Raw genomic sequence first — 21,231 nt, forward strand, 5'->3', positions numbered from 1 at the left:
CCCATGAGAGGGAAAAAAATAAACACCACTTTTGTTGTTATTATTATTTAATTTTTACAAGAAAAAATAAAATGAAGAAAAAAAGGGAAAAGATGAAAAAAGTAAGCGAGAGCGGGAAGGCAACAAGGCAAAATTGTTCGACGTTCAAAAATATGACTTCTTAGCTCCGTGGAAAACTGAGGAGCTGTACACCTATGTAGGGTGGGAAGGCACTCGCGCATGCATTGTGCAGTCAGTCGCAAACTTTCTAAAGTTCTTAAAGTGGCGATACACTTTTAAAGCTTTCCATACTGGGGCTCCGTGGATGACATCACCCACATGTGAGAATATGCTGCCTTCTTGTCTTGGGGTAAAATATTAATTATCATTTATATTTGGGGGGTTCAAAGAAGTCAAGGCAGATGACTTTAAAATATGCAATGTCATCTCAGTAACAACTATAGAAAAACAGAAAAATATAGTGCAAAATATAGACAGCAGATATAAATTCTCAAAATGGACACATTTGATCACTAAATTGAAAATAAAATAATTTTTCTTACCTTTGTTGGCTGGTGATTTCATGAGTCTCTCGGTGCACTTCTTCTGACTGTGCATCCAATGTTTCTTTCTTTCTGCCTCCTGCATGCTTACTCTCCTCCAGACCTCATTCCCTTCCCCAATCAACATCTTTCTCTCTGTCCCTCCATGAGTCCAACATTTCTCCCTCTCCCATCCCCCGGATCATGTGCAGCATTTTTTACCACAGCCCACCAGCTCCATTTCTCCTTCTATCACCCCTCTCCAGCACCATGCCACATCTTTCCCTCCATCACTATGTTCAATAATCCTCCCCCTTGCATTCCCTTCAATCTTTCCCTTTTTCCCTCTCCACTACTATATCCAACATTTCTCTCTCTCATCCTTCTCTTCCCCATGTATCTCTATATCTCTCCTTTCTCTCTCTGTGCCCAATTTTCCTCTTTCTTCCTATCCCAATGTGCCACCATCTCTTTCCCTCTCACTCACACACTCATGCCCAACAATTTACCCTTTGTATTCCCTCCCTCCTATATCCCAGGTTAGTGCCCCCTTCCTCTCTCCCTTCTGTGTCCCATGTTCATGCCACCTCCCTTACTTCTGAGCCAAGTTTGTGCCCCTCCCCTCCAGCCATTGTCTCAGAATCATGCCCCTCCAATACCCTAATGCGTTCCTTCCCCCCCTCCTTTCTCCCTTTGTCCCCGAAAGATTGTGTCCCCTTACTTGTTTGAGCTGCACTCGCTCCTTCTGCCTTCAGCGGCTTATTGGGAGGACATGCAGGCAGCAATTCACACGCTGCACATGGCTGACCCATAAGGCTTCCCTCAGACGTCGGTTCTGACATCGGAGAGAAGGTTTCTGGGTCAGCTATGTGCGTGTGAACCACTGCCGGCTGCGTATCACCCCAACAAGCTATGAAGAAGTGAGTGTGGCTGTGAAGGAGCAAGTGTGGCAAGGAGATAACTGGGAACTTCCCCTCCCCCCCACTGACCAACAGGCTTTCCTCTGATGTCAGCTTTGACATCAGAGGGAAGCCCTGTGGGTCGGCTTCAGGAGGAAGGGGAATCCCCGGCAGCAGCTTCTGTGGGTGGGGCAGGCAGCAATGAGGGATCCTCAGTGGCGGCAGCATAGCTTCGATGGATGGGCAAGGAATATTCTCCGTGGCGGCCATGCTGCGTACCTCCAACAAGTGGCCCACATACCCCCAAGGGTATGCGTACCGCGTGTTGAGAAACACTGTTCTAGACAATAGGGTTATTTCCCCATAGTCGCATGTTCTGCAGAAGAAATCCATTCTTCACTAATCAGATTACTTCACTAATCAGATTAGCACCCTTTACAGTCAGAACCCAAGAACTGAGAGGCATCCACATATGTGAAGTAGAGGCACCTGTAATAACAGGCTAAACAAAGTGTTCTGCTGAAAGGAATGCAATAGTACCATTAACCTTCAACACAGGATCCAAAGGAACGCAGCACAACTCCCCAACAAAAGGAACATGGGAACATATATACAAATTCTGTCCAGCCCTCAAGGGCTGAGTGACTTCCAAGAAACAGCATGAAGAAGCATAAACAGATAAACTGTAAACAGGCACAGAAAGGGCAAGGAGTCTAGAATGTCTCACCTATCTACTGGAAATGAGCTAACGAGGGTAAGTACATAATCTCTTTTTCCAATGCAATAGATGAGACATTCTAGACCATAGGGATGTACCAAAGCAGTCCACCCGAATAGCTAGGGTGGACTTGCTTTGCCGGCCCTTAAGATCGAGGACCCGAAGGCCGTGTCCTGCCTTGCAGCAACATCTACGCTGTAAAACATGACAAACGTGGGAAGAGAAGACCACGTTGCAACCCTGCAAATCTCAAGGGAGACAGATTTAGCTTCAGACCATGAAGAAGCCACACCCCTGTTTCCATCAAGGCACTTTCTACCAGGAGAGCGTTTCCCAGAAAGAATATAGGCTGATGAAATGGCCCTATGGATCCATCCGGAAATTGTGACCTTAGAAGTGGGAGCACAAACAGATGGTCAGAGAGGTAAAACTAATTAGTGACCTCCAATAATGCAGGAGAACCCTGCGTATGACCAGTTTCTGCAACAGGTGGTTCTGAGTCAAAGAACATGTCAGCAGAAAGGCAGGTAAACACACTGCGCAATGATGATGAAAAGATGAAACAACGGCCTAGAGCGGCAAAACCAACAGAGAAGCACCAGGCTAAGGTCTGAGGTAGGGATAAGATGGAAAACCAGCCGATGGACCCCCTGCAAGAATTGAGCAACATCAGGATGAGCTGCCACAGAGGTCCAACTGTACTTTGCTCTAAGTAAGAGAGCCTAGCTACCGGGACCCACAGAGAAGCCACCATAAGTCCAGTATATTTCCAACAGGAAGAAAGGCAAGAATCAGCGAGATCGGAGCTGAATACAAATCCATCTGGACGTGGATGCACCAATATTGGAAGGCCTTCCACACCATAGCATACGCCTACCCCCAGACGACTTCTTAGACTGTAGAAGAGCCTTAACACCAAGGGCAGAATATCTTATATTCCCAAAGGTCGCGTGCTCAAGAGCCATGCCCTAAGAGCAAAAGGCCCCGGAAATGGCATGGCAACTAGATCCTGCTTGAAAGGGTCCGAAGTAGCACTCAGCTCAAAGGCTGTGATCCACACACCCATGTGATCAAGCTGAAGCCACCAGCATAACATGGACAGGATGCTCTGAAGCACACAGTCGACTAACAGCCCAGGGGTTAAAACAGACAGGAGAAAGCATCAGCGCATCGAACCCTCCACTTCTGGGCTTGGATCTTTGAATGAAGAAGAGAAATACCTTCCGGAATCATGAAGTGGTCATCGGATTGACGCAGAGACTCCAATCAGCACTCCTCAATCATCTGAAATGACAGTGGGAACAGGATCCACTCGCCTGGACCCAGAGACCATCTGCAAATGAGGTCTGTTTGCACGTTGTTCACTCTTGCCACATGTGCTTCTGTCAGTGCCAGGAGAAGACGTTCCACCCAAGAAAAAGAAGGCGAGCTTCCTGAGCCAGAGGAGTGCTATTGGGCCTTCCCTGCCGATTGACATAGGCTACTGCAGTCACATTGCTGGAGAAGACCCTGACTGCTTGGCCCTCTAAGGTCTTCAGCAATCTCATCAAGGCCAGACAAATAGCCCGGAGCTCCACCAGGCAGATGGACTACTTTCTCTGTGAGAGTGTCCAACCTCTGAACAGGACAACAATTGCAATGAGCTCCAAAGCCCTGAAGGCTGGCTTCTGTCCTCACCACGATCTAGGAGACAATGAGGAGCGGAATGCCCCCGCAGAGGGATTGTGGGCAAATCCACCAGTCCACACTTGCTCGAGTCTGTAGACGCCATAGCAGACAAATCTGCAAGGCATCTCAGCGTGGCGCCCAGCGAGAGTAGGGCAGGCTGAAGAGGACACATATGCGCCTTCACCCAAGAAACTTCATCCAGTAGGGAAAAAGGGAGAACACTGACACTTTTACCAGCACTTTCAAAAGGTCATATAAGGCATCCACTATATAAGTGTCCCAGCCAGCAGCAGTTGAGGAGGAGGCTCTACCAAATCAGGCACTTGTGACAAAAGACGTCGCCAAAGCAGCTCTGATGCCCAAATTGGCTGTTTCAAAAAGTTTCCTGAGGACCACAACCACACGGCAGTCCTGCATAGCTTTCAACACAATACCTCCTGCACTGGGAAGAGAGATGTACTTAGTCATTTGTGCCACCAAGAAATCCACCTTGGGTTGCTCCAAAAGCTGCGGACAATCCTGTGCCAGGGGACACAAGTGATATATAGCTCTAGCACTCTGCAAAGTACTTTCCAGAGAGTCAAACTGCTCAGAAGCCATAAAACTCATATCCGGATGCCAGGGATAGGTCACAGAATGCGAGCGTCCACTACAAAGCCTGGCAGAGCCATCTGAGTGGCTAAGCTCAATTCCTGCACAGATGCAGTAAAGGCAGAGCTGCAAACTTGATTAAGTGCATGACAGCAGGATTATCACCAGGATCTGGAGCCCCCAAAGGATCCATGGATCCAACACACAAGCCTAGATCCCCGGATTCGGGAAGAACTGCACTGTCAAACAAGGAATCAGAAGTCAGGATCAGCAGCCAGATCCCCCAAATCAGGAGCAGGCACATCAACAGCTGGATCAGGTGGAGGTAAGGACACGCCCGAAGGCACCATGCAACCCCAAAACACCCTGGGAGGGAATGAAGACTGCTTAGGAGAGTAACATGGTTTTGTTTTTTGTTTTTTATAACTTTGAGTACAAAACCTCATGATTTTAGAGAAGGTATTCGGCTCTTAGGGCATGGAGTCACCCTTAGATGACTTAAATTTGCATGTCTTAGACCAAGGGTGCCCACACTTTTTTAGCTTGCGAGCTTCTTTTAAAATGACCAAGTCAAAATGATCTACCAACAATAAAATTTAAAAAAAACATAAAGCACATTGTACGCAGAGAAAATGTTAATTATAATTTATATTCTAAACTAAACTAAGCCTTAGGTTTATATACCGCATCTTCTCCATGGAAGTGGAGCTCGACACGGTTTACAAAGTTTAAAAAATATAGGAAGAGAGAAGAGAAAAAGTTTACAAAGCATAAAAAGAGGGGATGTAATCAGGAGAAGAGATGTTATATGCTAGAGAAAAGCCAGGTTTTCATTTGTTTTCGGAATAGTTGGAGGGAGCCCAGGTTCTGCAGCGGGACAGTGAGATCGTTCCAGGGGCCCGTGATTTTGGAGAGGAGGGATCTACCCAGTTTACATGCGTGGAGGATGCCGTGTAGAGAGGGGAAGGATAGTTTATGTCTGTGGGCTGATCTGGTGGTAGTTGGTGTCGGGGCGAGGAAGGATAGAGGAATTAGGGGCGGAAGGATGCCGTGAATGATCTTGAAAGCCAGGCAGGAGCATTTGAAATGAATTCTGGAAAGTACTGGGAGCCAGTGAAGATTGGTAAGTAGAGGGGAGACGTGATCATATTTGTGTTTAGCAAAAATCAGCTTGGCCGCAGTGTTCTGGATAAGCTGGAGTCTGCGAAGACTTTTTTCGTTAGGCCTAAGTAGATGGCATTACAATAATCGAGTTTGGATAGGATGATGGATTGTACAAGGACGGTGAAATGCTTTTGGTGAAAATAGGTTCTAACTTTCCTCAGCATGTGGAGGCTGAAAAAACAAGATTTTGCCAAGGAATTCAGGTGATCATTGAGGGAAAGGGAGGCGTCGATAGTGATGCCGAGGACCTTGCTTGAGAACTCAAGGTGTAGAGCAGGGCCTGTGGGTAGGGTGAAGAGGGCGGGCAGGTGAGCTAATTTTGGGCCAAGCCCAAAATTCATTTAATTTCATCTGTACTGAGAGGGACCAGGCGTGAAGTCTCATTATGCATTATGTGATGTTCTCTTGGAGGTTTGTAAGGTTTGGATCTGTTTCGAGGAGGATGAGGATATCGTCTGCATATGTGTAAATTGTTTCAAGGGGGGATAGTTTAAGGAGCTTCAGGGAGGTCATATACATGTTGAAGAGAATAGGGGATAGGGGAGAGTCCTGTGGAACACCACAGGATGGTGTCCACGAAGCGGATTTGGAGCCGTTTGTGTTGACAATGTAGGAACGATCGCGAAGGAAGTTTGAGAACCACTTTAGGACAGATGAGTCTATTCCAATCTCAGAAAGTTGGTAGATTAGTATGTCGTGATGCACGACGTCGAAAACCGCGGAGAGATCAAACTGTAGGAGAACAGCAAATTTGTTTCGGGCGTGTAGTTGTTGCACCTTTGAGATTAGGGAAACTAGGAGGGACTCAGTGCTGAAATTGGGCCTAAATCCGTATTGGTAGTGTTGGAGAATGGAGAATCTCTCTAGGTAAGAGGAGAGCTGAGTAGCGACTATGGTCTCTAGAAGTTTTGTTAAAAGAGGGATGTTTGCTATGGGGCGATAGTTCGATGGTGAGGAAGGGTCAAGATCAATTTTTTTCAGAAGAGGGGATAAGGCAATGTGTCCCATTTCGGTGGAGAACAGGCCCGATAGTAAGACTTTGTTTATGAGGTTAGTAAGGGAAGAGATGGCCTGTGCAGGGATTTTTTCGTAAAAGTAGGATAGGAAGGGATCTAGGATGCACTTGCAGGATTTAAGTTTGAGGCAAAGTTTAGAGATCTGGGTCTCGGATACAAGTTCGAATGTAGTCCATGATCTGTCGGCAGGGATAGCGTCGGAGTCTTTCGGGGGGAGAGAGTTGTAGGAGATAGCTGAGGGAAACGAGCTCTTTATGGTAGTGATCTTCTCGTTGAAAAATTTGGCTAGATCATTTGGAGATGGGAGGGGGGGGGCGGAGTCGTTTGTAGAAGTTAGGTTCCGCCAGATGTGGAACAGTGTACTGTTTTGGTTTTTTGACCTGGAGATTTTGTCTCCATAGTAATTCTTCCTAGCTTTTTTTAGTACGGAGTTGTAGGATTTGATGTTTTCTCTCCAGGATTGCTTATCTAGGGGGGATTTTGATTTTTTCCATCTCCGTTCCAGGGCCCGACATTTCTGTTTTAATTCTCTGTGGTATGGGAGATACCAGGGAGCCTTGTGAGAGTAGGAGATGGGTTTAGTGGTTAGAGGGGCAAGGGCACGGTACGTGGATTCGGAAAGAGTCACCCAGTTGTGCCAGATTGAGTCAGGGTCCGTGTGAGTGGGAAGAGGAGGGAGTTTGTTGAGAAACTGGGACCGGAATAATTCACTTGAGATCTTTTTGCGGTAGGTGATGGAGTTTGTGGCACGGGTTGGGATATCAAGGGCTGACATGAAGACAGGGAGGCAGAAAGAGCCTAGGAGGTGATCAGACCAGAGGACATGTTCCCAACGGGTCATATCTGTGGAAGTTTTATGCTCAGTCAGGTCAAGAAAGCTAATGATGTCAATGGAGTGCCCCTTTTCGTGGGTAGGGGTGGGCGGGGGAGCAGTGAAGCCTAAGGAAATGAGGAAGTCTTTGAACTCAGTTGAGTCATTGTTGGTGTTGTCGTCTAGGTGAAGGTTTATGTCACCTATGATCAGTAGTCTTTGGAATTTTAGATAGGCCTTTGTTATGGTCTCAAGAACAAAGTCAGAGGATTTATTCCAGGGGGTGGGTGGGCGGTAAAGTAGCAGGATGCCTAATGGGTGGGGGCGAAGTTCGTCGTTTATTGAGGCTAGCATGAATTCCAGAGAGGGATGACTACCCTTTTCTAGGAGCTCAACATTAAAGAATGATTTGTAGAGAAGGGCTAGACCTCCTCCTTTCCGATTTATTCTAGGAGAGAAAAGACCATGGTAGCCTGGGGGACAGAGTTCATTTTGTATGAGTAAGTCATCTTTTTCGATCCATGATTCAGTGATGCACAAAAAACCCGGATCAAAATCCTCAAGTAAATCTTTTACTATTTGGGTCTTATTTCTGACGGACCTGGCATTACAATAGAGAGTAGGGACTGGGGTGAGAGAGTCTGAGGTAAGGTTGGGCAGGTTTGCTGGGGGAACAGGCTTTAGGGAGGTGAGGTTAGCACCTCGGTGCTTTTTGAAATGATGGGGTCTGGTGGGGAATTTTTTCAAAGAGGTCAAGGCAAATGACTTTTATGCAATGTCACCTCAGTAACAACGATACAAAAATAGACAAATATACCCCCTCCCCTTTTACTGAACCGCAATAGCGGTTTTTAGTGGAGGGAGCTGCTCCTGACACTCATAGGCTCCCTACACTAAAAATCACTATTGCAGTTTATTAAAAGGGGGCCATAGTGAAAAATATAGACAGCATATATAAATTCTCAAAATAGACAATTTTTGATCATTAAATTGAAAATAAAATCATTTTTCCTACCTTTGTTGTCTGGTGATTTCATGAGTCTCTGGTTGCACTTCCTTCTGACTGTGCATCCAATATTTCTTCCCTTCTTTCTGCCTCCTGCATGCTTCCTCTCCTCTAGACTTCATTCCATTCCCCAACCAACAACTCTCTCTGTCCCTCCCATAAGTCCAACTTTTTCTTCCTCTCTCCCTGCCTGCCCCTCGACACACTCCATTTCCTCCCTCAACTTTTTCTTTCTCTCTCCCTGCCCAACTTTCTTTTTCTGTCTTTCTCTTTCCCTGCTCCTCTTTCTTTCTCTCTCCCTGCCCCCTTTCTTTCTGTCTTTCTTTATCCTGCCCCCTTTATTTCTCCCTGCCCCCCATCTTTCTTTCTCTCTCCCTGCTCCTGTGGGAGTGGTCAAGATGGTGGCACACACCTGGTGAGCTCTGTGTCTCTCCTCTGTTGAAACAATATTTTCTTGCTTCTGTTTGCCACAATTTAGTTGAACTATGCCACATATTAAAAGAAAAGGGATGGTGCGGAGTACTACCTCACTTGATTGTACCTCCTCTCTGGTACAACAGAGAATGGAGAGAGATTTTACCAGGAACCCAGCAGCACATACCAGAGGTGAGAGCCCTGCATTTGCTCAGCCTGAAGGAGCGGCTGCACCTTTGGAGCTTGATATTACTCTTTCTACCCCACCCCTCTTTCTACTCTCTCTCTCTCTCTCTGCCCCCCCCAGCCACCATCTTTCTTTTTCTCTCCCTGCCCCCCAGCCACCATCTTTCTTTTTTTTCTCTCTTTCTCTGCCCCCCCAAAGCCACAACTACCAATTTCTCCCTGCTTCCCCGATGCGCAAAAGACAGGCCCATGCAGCCACTACACAAGCCTTCCCCCTGTCAATTCTGACGTTGGAGAGGAAGTTCTGGGCCAGCCAGGCAGCGATTGGCTGGCCCGGAACTTCCTCTCCGACATCAAAATTGACGGGGTGGGGGAGGCTTGTGCACGGGCCTGGCTTTTGTGTGTCGGGGAAGCAGGGAGAAAGCAAAGGCAATGCGAGTCTATCGCAGAGCTCGGAAAGGGCTCCGCGATCGACTCACGTTGCCCTTGTGATCTACTGGTCGATCACGATCAATTTTTTGGGCACCCCTGTCTTAGACTGTGGAGTGTCTGCAGCCAGACTGACTGAAGAACCAATCGGGCCAAGCCCCAAAAGTAATGGAGGCCATCCCACTGGGCTGGCTGAGCGTCTGATCACCTGCTTCTGTGGGAGAAAAGCTAAGCCAGTTCCTACAGCCCCCCTTCCCAAGCTGGGCCACACGGACACTCTAAAAGTACAAAATATGTGCAATCCTGGCATGAGGAGACCCCAAGGACTCCATCCCAGCAGTTTTCCAAGCAAAAATTGCAGTTTTGAAGAAGCAAGGAGAAGAAAAAAAAAGATAGCTAAAAATCCAAGATGGCCATCGGCACCAAATTCACGTGATATTTCTCACACTTCCCAAAGTCCAAACCATTGATTTTAGGACTTTTAAGGAGGGGAGCACAGGGGAACATGCAGAAACTCAGAAAATCCCACTTTTTAAAAACTTTCCCCAACATCTCTCACAAGCTTTCAGCTCCTTGTACTCACTGTGACCTGATAGACTGGAATCTACCTGCTCATAGCTCTTACTCAGTAGCTGTATAAGAATTCACTTCCACAATGCTGGGACTGCTCTTACAAAGCTGATTTTCGGGCTTCCAGTCGGACTGCACTGTCTTGATTATGCCTCCACCCCAGCAGACTACCGGATGTGCATGAGGATGGGCGGAGGCATGAAAATGCATCTGGCACGCTGCAGAACACCGCTGAGCCTCCTGCAGAACACCGCTGTGCCTAACAGTATGTGCTCAACCCCTGCTTAACAGAAGGTGAGACTACTTCAGGGACAGCCCTGAGCTCCAAGGCCTGTCAGCCTTGAAATTAGGGAAAGGAATCAGCCTGTCAGCTACAAACCGAAGTCTGTGAATTCTAAGCAGGCAGAGCTCCAAATTTGCTTCAAATGCGAAAATACCCGCAAACAGGCAAACGGGACGAAACAACATCGAATTTAAAATAATAAAATGGGGAGAGCAGAACACACAAAGCTGCAGACATGCGTGCAGAAAGAAAGACTGTAGAGGGCACTAAACCGATCAGTGAAGTACTGCAGAGGCAGTGTGAAAAATCAGAAGTGGATTTCTTGTGCAGAGCATGCGAGTATGGGGAAATAACCCTACTGTGAATGTTGTTACAAAAATTTTTTGAATAGGACCCTAGCATTCCAAGCAGAATTAATGAATTCATGTTTGAATCTTCTTGTTTCTCCATTTCTTACTATCAATTTCAAAAAGATCTTAAAACCCATTTATTTAAACAATATAATATACATTATTGATTTTCATATTATCATGTAGTTATAATGTACTTTTTATTTGCACTTATTTTAGTTGATATTATGTTACCTTATTCATTAGTTTTAATGCTTCTATTAGTTACTCTGATTTTATTATGTACTAGTCTTTAAGCCCGTTACATTAACGGGTGCTAGAATATATGTCTGTCTGTCTTTCTTTCTCTCTCCCTACCCCTGTCTTTTTCTTTCTGTCTCTCTCCTTCCCGCTGTTTTTCTTTCTATCTGTCTCTCTCCCTGGCCCCCTTTGTTTGTCTGTCTTTCTGTCTCTCTCCCTGCCCCTGTGTCTTTCTTCCTTTCTTTCTGTCCCCCTCCCCACTTCCCTGTGCAGCAGCCGCAGCATTCCCTCTCCCTCCATTTCCCTGTGCAACAGCATTGTTTTCCCTCTCCCCTACTTCCCTGTGCAGAAGCCGAAGCAGCATTCCCTCCCCCTCCATTTCCCTGTGCAGCAGCATTTTTTCCCTCCCCCCCATTTCCCTGTGCAGAAGCTGAAGCAGCATTCCCTCCCCCTCCATTTCCCTGTGCAGCAGCATTTTTCCCTCCCCCCCTACTTCCCTGTGCAAAAGCCGAAACAGCATTCACTCCCCCTCCATTTCCCTGTGCAACAGCAGGATTTCTCCATCCCCCCTTTCTTCCTGCGGTCTGGCCAGCTCCCTTGCCGGAGTTATTTTTAAGTTTAAAGGTGCCCCAGCGGCTCCTCTAACGATTCCTGCCTGCATCGGAAGTCTTCTCCGATGCAGGTGCGGCTCGTGAGAGGAGCCGCGGCGGCACCTGTAAACCGAAATTAAATCCGGCAAGGGAGCCGGCCAACTGGCAGTTCAATGAGAGCCACAGCTTCAAAACGGAGCCCTCTGTCGGGCAGTGGATTTGATCACCTTTGTAAAGCCTTGGGATTTTTGAAGTTTCAGTCTGGCCTGCTCCCTACTCGCCTTGCCGTAGTGTATTTTTAAGTTGAAAGACGCGGCGGCAGCTCCTCTCACTATCCCTGCCTATGTTGGACTTCCAACGCAGGTGGGGATAGTGAGAGGAGCCGTCGCCGCGTCTTTCAACTTAAAAATACACTATGGCAAGGCGAGCAGGGAGCAGGCCAGACCGAACAACAGCATGGAAAACAGAACCCTAAGTGTGCATGCACACTCCTACATGCCGGAGACCTACTGATCACAGAAAATGGAACACACAATTAGGAGTGCGCATGCCCGCTTAGGGTTTTATTATAGTAGATGATACATAGATGATGATGTTATTATTATGTTGTATGCTGAGTACCTAATTGTGTAAACCACTAAGAACTGCAGGTTAGGTGGTATATAAAAATAAATTATTATTATTGTCTAGAATGTATCACCTATTGCACTGGAAGATGGATTATCGCCAAATATAATAGGTTAACTTTTAGCTGCTGTCTGTGAATGTTCAGCAGAGATAATCAGTTATCTTGCTTCAAATATTTGCATTGAACTGGTTAAGTGCTATTTAACTGGTCACCTCAGTTTTTGGTTAGTTAAATAGCTTCTCAGAAAAAGAATCCCCTGCCCAGATATTTACTCAATCAAAAGCAATACAACGTTAGTGCAGTACTAAACAAACTGCTTCACAAAGAATATATACATATTTTAATAATCTTATTCATATTATCAACATTTCAACAAAGTTAAAAACACATGAGACTACAAACACACATAAACAGACAAACACATAACAAGTAAGACATATCAGATAAATATCAGGACGGCCAAAGAAAGTTCACTAAAATGTGAGTTCAAAGAATCACGTAGCTTGAAGAAGTTCAGGCTTGAAGAGCAGCCATGAAGTGATCAAAAGGCAGATGAAAGTCCTAGGTCGTCTGACAATGAAGTAAATCAGGTGAAACAGATCCAAAATCAGCAAAGAAGCACACTAAAGTGCTGGTGCAAGTGCAGTAGTAGTGCAGAGTCCGTGTCAATACAATATAAGTTCAACACTGTCAAAGTGCAAAGCAAAACTCAAAAGGAATGTTCAAAAGTTCAAAAAGAATGTTCTGAAACAATCCCAAAAGAAAATAACACGCCCAAAAAGGCAGCCAGTCTTCTTACTCCTCCTCAACACAGGCCTGTTATATTGTGTTGAGGAGGAGTAAGAAGACTGTGTTGAGGAGGAGTAAGAAGACTGGCTGCCTTTTTGGGTGTGTTATTTTCTTTTGGGATTGTTTCAGAACATTCTTTTTGAACTTTTGAACATTCCTTTAGAGTTTTGCTTTGCACTTTGACAGTGTTGAACTTATATTGTATTGACACGGACTCTGCACTACTACTGCACTTGCACCAGCACTTTAGTGTACTTCTTTGCTGATTTTGGATCCGTTTCACCTGATTTACTTCATTGTCGGACGACTTAGGACTTTCATCTGCCTTTTGATCACTTCATGGCTGCTCTTCAAGTTGGAGCCTGAACTTCTTCAAGCTACGTGATTCTTTGAACTCACATTTTAGTGAACTTTCTTTGGCCGTCCTGATAATTATCTGATATGTCTTATTTGTTATGTGTTTGTCTGTTTATGTGTGTTTATAGTCTCATGTGTTTTTAACTTTGTTGAAATGTTGATAATATGAATAAGATTATTAAAATATGTATATATTCTTTGTGAAACAGTTTGTTTAGTACTGCACTAACGTTGTATTGTTTTTGATTGAGTATATATCTGGGCAGGGGATTCTTTTTCTGAATAGATATCAATTTTTGAATCCGCGTTAGTTTTTTGATTTTGCTCTCAGTTTTGTTTGTAGTTAAATAGTTTTACATATCAGCTGGTTAGAGAATGTAATAAAGGCAAACAAACCTCTTTCTACGTTCACGCATTGTTTTGAGCCTCTGCTCATCAACCCTGGCTCGTTCATCCACTGAGAGAGCCTCATACTCATCTTCATCCATTTCTTCTATGCGAGCCTTCTCCTTTGCCCGTGCTGACTCCTGTTCTACTTCTTCATAGGCAACAAATAGAATTAGAGAAAAAAAACAACAGGCTGAATGAATAAACAATGATCATGCCACCAAAACATGAGCACAGTGAATCTAAATAATGATGCAGGTGTCTGTTCTTCCATGAAAAGACAGCTTTTACACTTTTAGTAATAAACACGTTTATGCAAGCTCCTGTACGTTTATCAAGAACATAAATATTGTACTGAAATTCATATATCTGGTTTACCTATATCAGGGGTAGGGAACTCCGATCCTCGAGAGCCATATTCCAGTCAGGTTTTCAGGATTTCTGCAATGAATATGCATGAGATCTATTTGCATGCACTGCTTTCAATGCATATTCATTGAGAAAATCCTGAAAACCCGACTGGAATACGGCTCTCGAGGACCGGAGTTCCCTACCCCTGACCTATATCATCACATCATTTCCATAACTGGATGAAAAATTGATAAACAAATATATTTTTACAAATTAGCTATTAATAAAACATAAAAAATACTAGCAATTGGTTATTTTTTTTTAAACTCTGGAGATCACTTTGGAACATCTGAGGGAAGGGGCTTCAAACCAGCTGAGTTTTAAGGAAAGCTGTTTAGTGAAATGAGTGTAATTTTCTATTGGGTTATTGCTTATGTATTTCTTTTCATTTTTTAATTATTGCAAAATGCTCAGATATTAACAGATGGGCGGTATACCAAATTAATTTAATTTACCAAATTATTTTTGTGCTATTTTCTTTAGTTTGAATAAAGGTTGTATAGAGATTTTTTTTTTAATTTGTAGATGGTTCAAGTATTCTAGAATCTAGATAACGTTCTATTTCTTCCTAATTTCAGAACTTAGTCTAAAGTAGTGGTTCATTTCCTTCTAACTAATTTCTGAATCTGATCTTACTTAGGGGATCATTTACTAACAATAAGTACTAATGTAGTTAGGATGTAATTCTTTACAATGGTGTAGCTGGGGAAGTTGGTGCCCGGGGAGGTAGCTCTCGGCATTGCTGCATCATGCACCCCCTGCTCTTCCCTACCCCCTGCCAGCACCTCTTGTAATGTTTGCCAGCGCAAGCAGCATCTTCCACCTGCTGCTTGTGCCGGTTTTGGTCCCTTTCTGACATCACATCCTGATCCCCTGACCAGGAAGTGACATCAGAAGGGAGCCGAGGTTAGCGCGAGCAGCAAGTGGAAAATGCTACTTGTGCCGGTGAACATTTCAAGCTGGGGGGGATGGAGAGGAGGAGAGGCACCAGCGCCCTCATGAAGATGGTGCCCAGGATGGTTCACTCCCTTACTACACCACCGATTCTATAACATTTTATCTATATTTAGATGCTTATTCTACATACAAAAGTAGGCACCTACTTTTCTTTATAGGATACTAGTATTACAGATAAAACAATAAGCCTATATTTTAGGAATGAGCAGTTCCTCAAACCATATAACTGGTGTAAGTGCTTACACCTAAATGCCAAAGATATGTGTGTAACTTAAAGCATGCTATAAGTTATGCAAATGAATCCTGCCCATGTGCTACCCAGACTCCGCTATGTATATTCCTACTTGTAAATGAAGCACTATGTAAGATGTGTGCCTATTCACAGTCATGCGCCACCTATCAAATCTTTTGAAAAAGATTAAAGACTTTTTTATTTTCTGCTTTTTCAGATCAGTTTTTTTATAGTATAATTCACACAAAATTTTAAATTAATATACTGTGCAAAGTCCTTAATGTAAACGATATTGAACCCTCTTTTGCAGTCCACCAATTTGATTTTTGTTGGGAAGAGACCAACTGACTTTCCTGCCAAAATTCAAATTTCTGACCAATTGACTTTCCCGCCAAAATTCAAATTGATGGACTGCCCTGTTCCCAATTAGTGAACCTACTATTTACAGAGATAAAACTGCAGACCTCACAACATGTTTGCTGAAACGTCGGTTTCTACTTCTACTATTTTTTTCTAAAACGCTACCAGACTAATGCAGTGCTGCACAGAGTCACAAACAATAAGAAAACAGTCCCTGCTCTAAAGAGCTTACAGTCTAAACAGGCAAGACAAATAGGATGAGATCCAAGATGGCGTTTAGAGCAGACGTTAGGCGCGGTGCTCCCCGCTAGTGTTTTCTAACTACCTTCTTCCCCTCTATCCTTTTTTGAATTGTGGTTTGCCCCAGGACGTTTTGATCACCGGTTATTTCTTACTGGCGATTGTGATTACCTCAGCGGGCCCGTTGAGACGCCGCAGGACCAGGCAAGAGACGGACCCGTTTATGGGGAAGAGGAAGGGAGTAACCCGGCCGACTTCTCCGGTGCCCGGAACTTCAAAAACCTTGATCCTGATGACGCTGGATGCAGGGATTACCCGCCAGCTAAAGGAGACAGCCCCGACTCTGGCAGGAATACCGAGTATGTCAGCGAACCTAAGTGATGATCGGATTTCTCTCAGCTCGATCCAGGGGCAAAATCCTAACCAGAAGCCTTGCAGGGAGCGTGGCTACACAGTTTACCCAGGACGGGAACTTACTGAATACCCCCGGAGGAGCAGAAGACCTCTGAAGTACAGACATCGGCTCTCTTGGCAGAGACAGGGGAAAATCTAACTTCTGTGAGTAAGATACAGTTTGGACAGTTGATTAAGCCCGCAGTGGTAAATTTAGAAGAACTCTGGAGGGCTATTGAAATCACGGACTCTAACCTCCAGAAGGTAATGACTATTGTTCAGCATGATTATGTCTCTGTCAACTCTCAGGTAGAAGCCCATGAAAAAATCTTACAACAACAGGGAGATGATATAAAAAAACACGAGGAACAGAACACCCAAATTAAAAATGTAGAAATAGAGATTATTTTTTTTTTAAAGTTCTTTATTCCTTTTCAATCTTGCGTCAAGTGTACAAACTTTACAACAATACAGTTAAACACATCACTTGACATTCTTTCTATTTTATCTTATAATACATAAAATTATCAACCTTCCCTCCCATCATTCCCTCTATTATTTTCCCAATATGAATAATAAAATTTAAAGCCTTTCCTTACATTAGACGGTGTATATTTCAATAGAAAATGGTATTTACTCATTACAATAAGAAGTTAATGGCTCCCAAATTTTATTAAAATTCTTATAGTTCCCTTGTTGTATACCGTATTTTCACGCAAATAACACGCACCCGTATAAAACGCGCACACGTGTATAGCGCGCAGAAATCACGATGATAAGCACAAAAACTTTGGTATAACGCGCTCACGATTATACCGCGCATGCTGCCCGACTCTCCGTTCACCCCCCCTGACTTCCGTGCACTGCCCCGCCTCTCCGTGCGCTGTCCCGACTCTCCGTTCACCCCCCCCTGACTTCCGTGCACTGCCCTGACTTTCCGTGCGCTGTCCCGACTCTCCGTTCACCCCCCCCTGACTTCCGTGCACTGCCCTGACTTTCCGTGCGCTGTCCCGACTCTCCGTTCACCCCCCCTGACTTCCGTGCACTGTCCCCCCTTGAAGGTCTGACCCCATCCTGAAAGCCTGATGCCCCCCCCCCCCGACGTCCGATACATCCCTCCCCCCGAAGGACCGCCGACTCCCCAACAATATCGGGCCAGGAGGGAGCCCAAATCCTCCTGGCCACGGCGACCCCCTAACCCCACCCCGCACTACATTACGGGCAGGAGGGATCCCAGGCCCTCCTGCCCTCGACGCAAACCCCCCTCCCCCCAACGACCGCCCCCCCCCAAGAACCTCCGACCGCCCCCCAGCCGACCTGCGATCCCCCTGACGACCCCCACGACCCCCCCACCCCCCTTCCCCGTACCTTTGGTAGTTGGGCCAGAAGGGAGCCCAAACCCTCCTGGCCACGGCGACCCCCTAACCCCACCCCGCACTACATTACGGGCAGGAGGGATCCCAGGCCCTCCTGCCCTCGACGCAAACCCCCCTCCCCCCCAACGACCGCCCCCCCCAAGAACCTCCGACCGCCCCCCCAGCCGACCCGCGACCCCCCTGGCGACCCCCACGACCCCCCCACCCCCCTTCCCCGTACCTTTGGTAGTTGGCCGGACAGACGGGAGCCAAACCCGCCTGTCCGGCAGGCAGCCAACGAAGGAATGAGGCCGGATTGGCCCATCCATCCTAAAGCTCCGCCTACTGGTGGGGCCTAAGGCGCGTGGGCCAATCAGAATAGGCCCTGGAGCCTTAGGTCCCACCTCGGGGCGCGGCCTGAGGCACATGGTCGGGTTGGGCCCATGTGCCTCAGGCCGCGCCCCCAGGTGGGACCTAAGGCTCCAGGGCCTATTCTGATTGGCCCACGCGCCTTAGGCCCCACCAGTAGGCGGAGCTTTAGGATGGATGGGCCAATCCGGCCTCATTCCTTCGTTGGCTGCCTGCCGGACAGGCGGGTTTGGCTCCCGTCTGTCCGGCCAACTACCAAAGGTACGGGGAAGGGGGGTGGGGGGGTCGTGGGGGTCGCCAGGGGGATCGCGGGTCGGCTGGGGGGCGGTCGGAGGTTCTTGGGGGGGGGCGGTCGTTGGGGGGGAGGGGGGTTTGCGTCGAGGGCAGGAGGGCCTGGGATCCCTCCTGCCCGTAATGTAGTGCGGGGTGGGGTTAGGGGGTCGCCGTGGCCAGGAGGGTTTGGGCTCCCTTCTGGCCCAACTACCAAAGGTACGGGGAAGGGGGGTGGGGGGTCGCCAGGGGGGTCGCGGGTCGGCTGGGGGGGGCGGTCGGAGGTTCTTGGGGGGGGCGATCGTTGGAGGGAGGGGGGTTTGCGTCGAGGGCAGGAGGGCCTGGGATCCCTCCTGCCCGTAATGTAGTGCGGGGTGGGGTTAGGGGGTCGCCGTGGCCAGGAGGGTTTGGGCTCCCTTCTGGTCCGATATTGTCGGGAAGTCGGCGGTCCTTCGGGGTGGGGGTGCGAGTGGTCCTGCCGGGGGGGGGGGATGTATCGGACGTCGGGGAGTCGGCCGGGCAAGAGGGCTTGGGCTCCCTCTTGCTCCGATCGTGGATGCGGGTGCGGGTGGGAGCGCGTGCGAGCGGTCGTTCGGGATGGGGGTGCGAGCGGTCCTGCTGGGGGGGTGAATCGGGCGTCGGGCGGGGGTGGGAACTATGTTTTAAAACTTTTGTATACCGCGCTCACGCATATAACGCGCGAGGGGTATGCGCGGTAGGTAAAAACGCGTATAACGCGCGCGTTATATGCGTGAAAATACGGTAGTTATTGTTCTTTCCATTTTATATATGTGACATAATGAGTTCCACCAGAGTCTATTGTAGTTTTTCCAATTACAGTGGTACCTCGGTTTACAAGTGCACCAGTTTGCGAGTGTTTTGCAAGACGAGCAAAACATTTGCAAATTTGGTGCCTCGTAAACAGAGCTTGCCTCGCTGTACGAGCGCCCCCCCCCCGGGCGATCCGGCATCCCCCCGGCTCGCATTACCCCCCTCCACCGCGATCCTACTTCCCCCCCCGAGCCGTCAATGACACCCTTTACCCGACTTGGCACCAGTGCCGGTGCCCGAAGATCCTCCCTCTTCTGGCGCGGCCTGGGCTAGGCGGTGCGTTGGTGATCCTCCTTCTTCTTGTCTGGGCTGGGCTGGACTGGCTTTGAGCATTTGCGCATGCTCAAAGCCTTCTGGTCTCCCTCTCAATCTCGGAGAGAGCGAGACCAGAAGGCTTTGAGCATGCGCAAATGCTCAAAGCCAGTCCAGCCCAGCCCAGCCCAGAAGAAGGAGGATCTCCGACGCACCGCCCAGCCGCGCCAGAAGAGGGAGGATTTTCGGGCACCGGCACTGGTGCTAAGTCGGGTAAAGGGTGTCAATGACTGCTCGGGAGGGGGGAAAGTAGGATCGCGGTGGAGGGGGGGCAACGCAAGTGGGGGGGAAGCTGGATCACGGGGAGGGGTTTGGAACAGCGTCGGATTCCTCAAGGGGGGGAGAATGTAGCAGCGCCGTTAGCCTCATGGAGGGGGGGGAGGAGAAGGTGGAACCAATCAAAGCAGTTTCCCTTACTTCCTATGGGGAAACTTGCTTTGATATACGAGCAATTTGGTTTACGAGCATGCTTCTGGAACAAATTATGCTCGTAAACCAAGGTTCCACTGTACTTGTGATGTGCTGAATGGCGACTCCTGTCATTATCAATAAAAGTTTATTATTATTTGATGATATTTGGCTCTTTTTCCTCATTGACATACCAAATAGGACTGTATCATAAGATAATGCCACTTGCTTTTCCAATAAACAATTTACTTGATCCCAAATTGAGTTCCAAAAAGCTAAGATAAAGGGACAATAAAACAAAAGATGATCTAAAGTCCCTACTTCAAGATTACAGTGCCAGCATCTATTAGACTTTGAACTCTTTAATTTTTGTAGTCTACATTAATCCACCTTCCTAAGGGATCAAAATCTATCATTTGAAAAAAAGCTGAACATTTTTTATTTATTAAGATGGCAACCTCAGCTTTTTTCCCAACTGCAGGGGCAAAAAAACAATGTTTCACCCAATCCCCTTCGAGTTTCTTTGATTCTATAGCCGAAAGATGCGTCTCTTGTATATAATATATGTCAGCCCTTTGTTTTTTCAAGAATGCAAGCATTTTTTTCCTTTTTACTGGGTGATTGAGGCCATTAACGTTAAGAGAAAAGAGTTTAATCTCCATTATATATATTAATTATAATAGAACTCTTCCATTTATCATAGAATAAAATAAATATTAAAATATGAATATACATCATTTTCCATATTATTTCTTCTTGCATAATACACCTCATCAATTCATTCCTATCCCCTTTACTATCTCCCTTCCCACCCTTACCCTCCCTAAAAAATGACAATGAAGACTTGGAACCGCACATATGAGATCAGGTAAATCAAGATAAATCCCCAACAGACCACAAAAATAAATCAATTTTATATTAAAATAATCAAGTTTATATTAATACTATTTGTAATATAATATAAAACCGTACTCAATAAACCCTTGACATCTACTATCATTTTACTTTCAATCAATGGTGATTATATCTATTAAATAAAATAAGAACAGCCCCTAGGAATTATCTCAAAATAACTATTCAATTATAAACCAATTTAATGTGGAAAATATTTCTTTAGTAGTTTTAGTAAGTAAAATAAGTTATTATATATAATTTTATTTCCATAAATATTATTCATTTTGTATTTGACCTAATAAATTAATTTATCCTATTTTATCATAAATAAATATATTAATTTATTAGTTGATCCATCTCATTCAAGAGAATGAAATAAAATTTATATGAGTTGAATACCCTTAGGAATAAAATGCAACATACATTTAATTATTTAATAAAATAAATCCTTCCTTATGAAAAATTTCATTCAAGAACCTTTCCATGTAAACAGTGAACCTAAGGTTATTAGAAGCAAGTAAACAAGTATGCAGACTCTATCCTTTGTCAGTTCATATATTTTTAAAACTAACTGTCATTCCT

At 46.1% G+C, this 21,231-nt stretch overlaps 1 protein-coding gene across 6 annotated transcripts in view; it reads right to left on the reverse strand.

Moving 5' to 3' along the window:
- The window catches only part of HYDIN (HYDIN axonemal central pair apparatus protein), a 1,718,235-nt gene that overhangs the window by 649,648 nt on the left and 1,047,356 nt on the right, over positions 1-21,231 (reverse strand). For all 6 annotated transcript variants that reach the window (XM_033943280.1, XM_033943278.1, XM_033943277.1 and 3 more), the window contains one exon: positions 13,627-13,768. In XM_033943280.1, the coding sequence (XP_033799171.1) occupies positions 13,627-13,768 (142 nt within the window). The remainder of the gene's footprint in view (positions 1-13,626; positions 13,769-21,231) is intronic.

Source organism: Geotrypetes seraphini, chromosome 4 (genome assembly GCF_902459505.1).
Source record: "Geotrypetes seraphini chromosome 4, aGeoSer1.1, whole genome shotgun sequence".
NCBI lineage: Eukaryota > Metazoa > Chordata > Amphibia > Gymnophiona > Dermophiidae > Geotrypetes > Geotrypetes seraphini.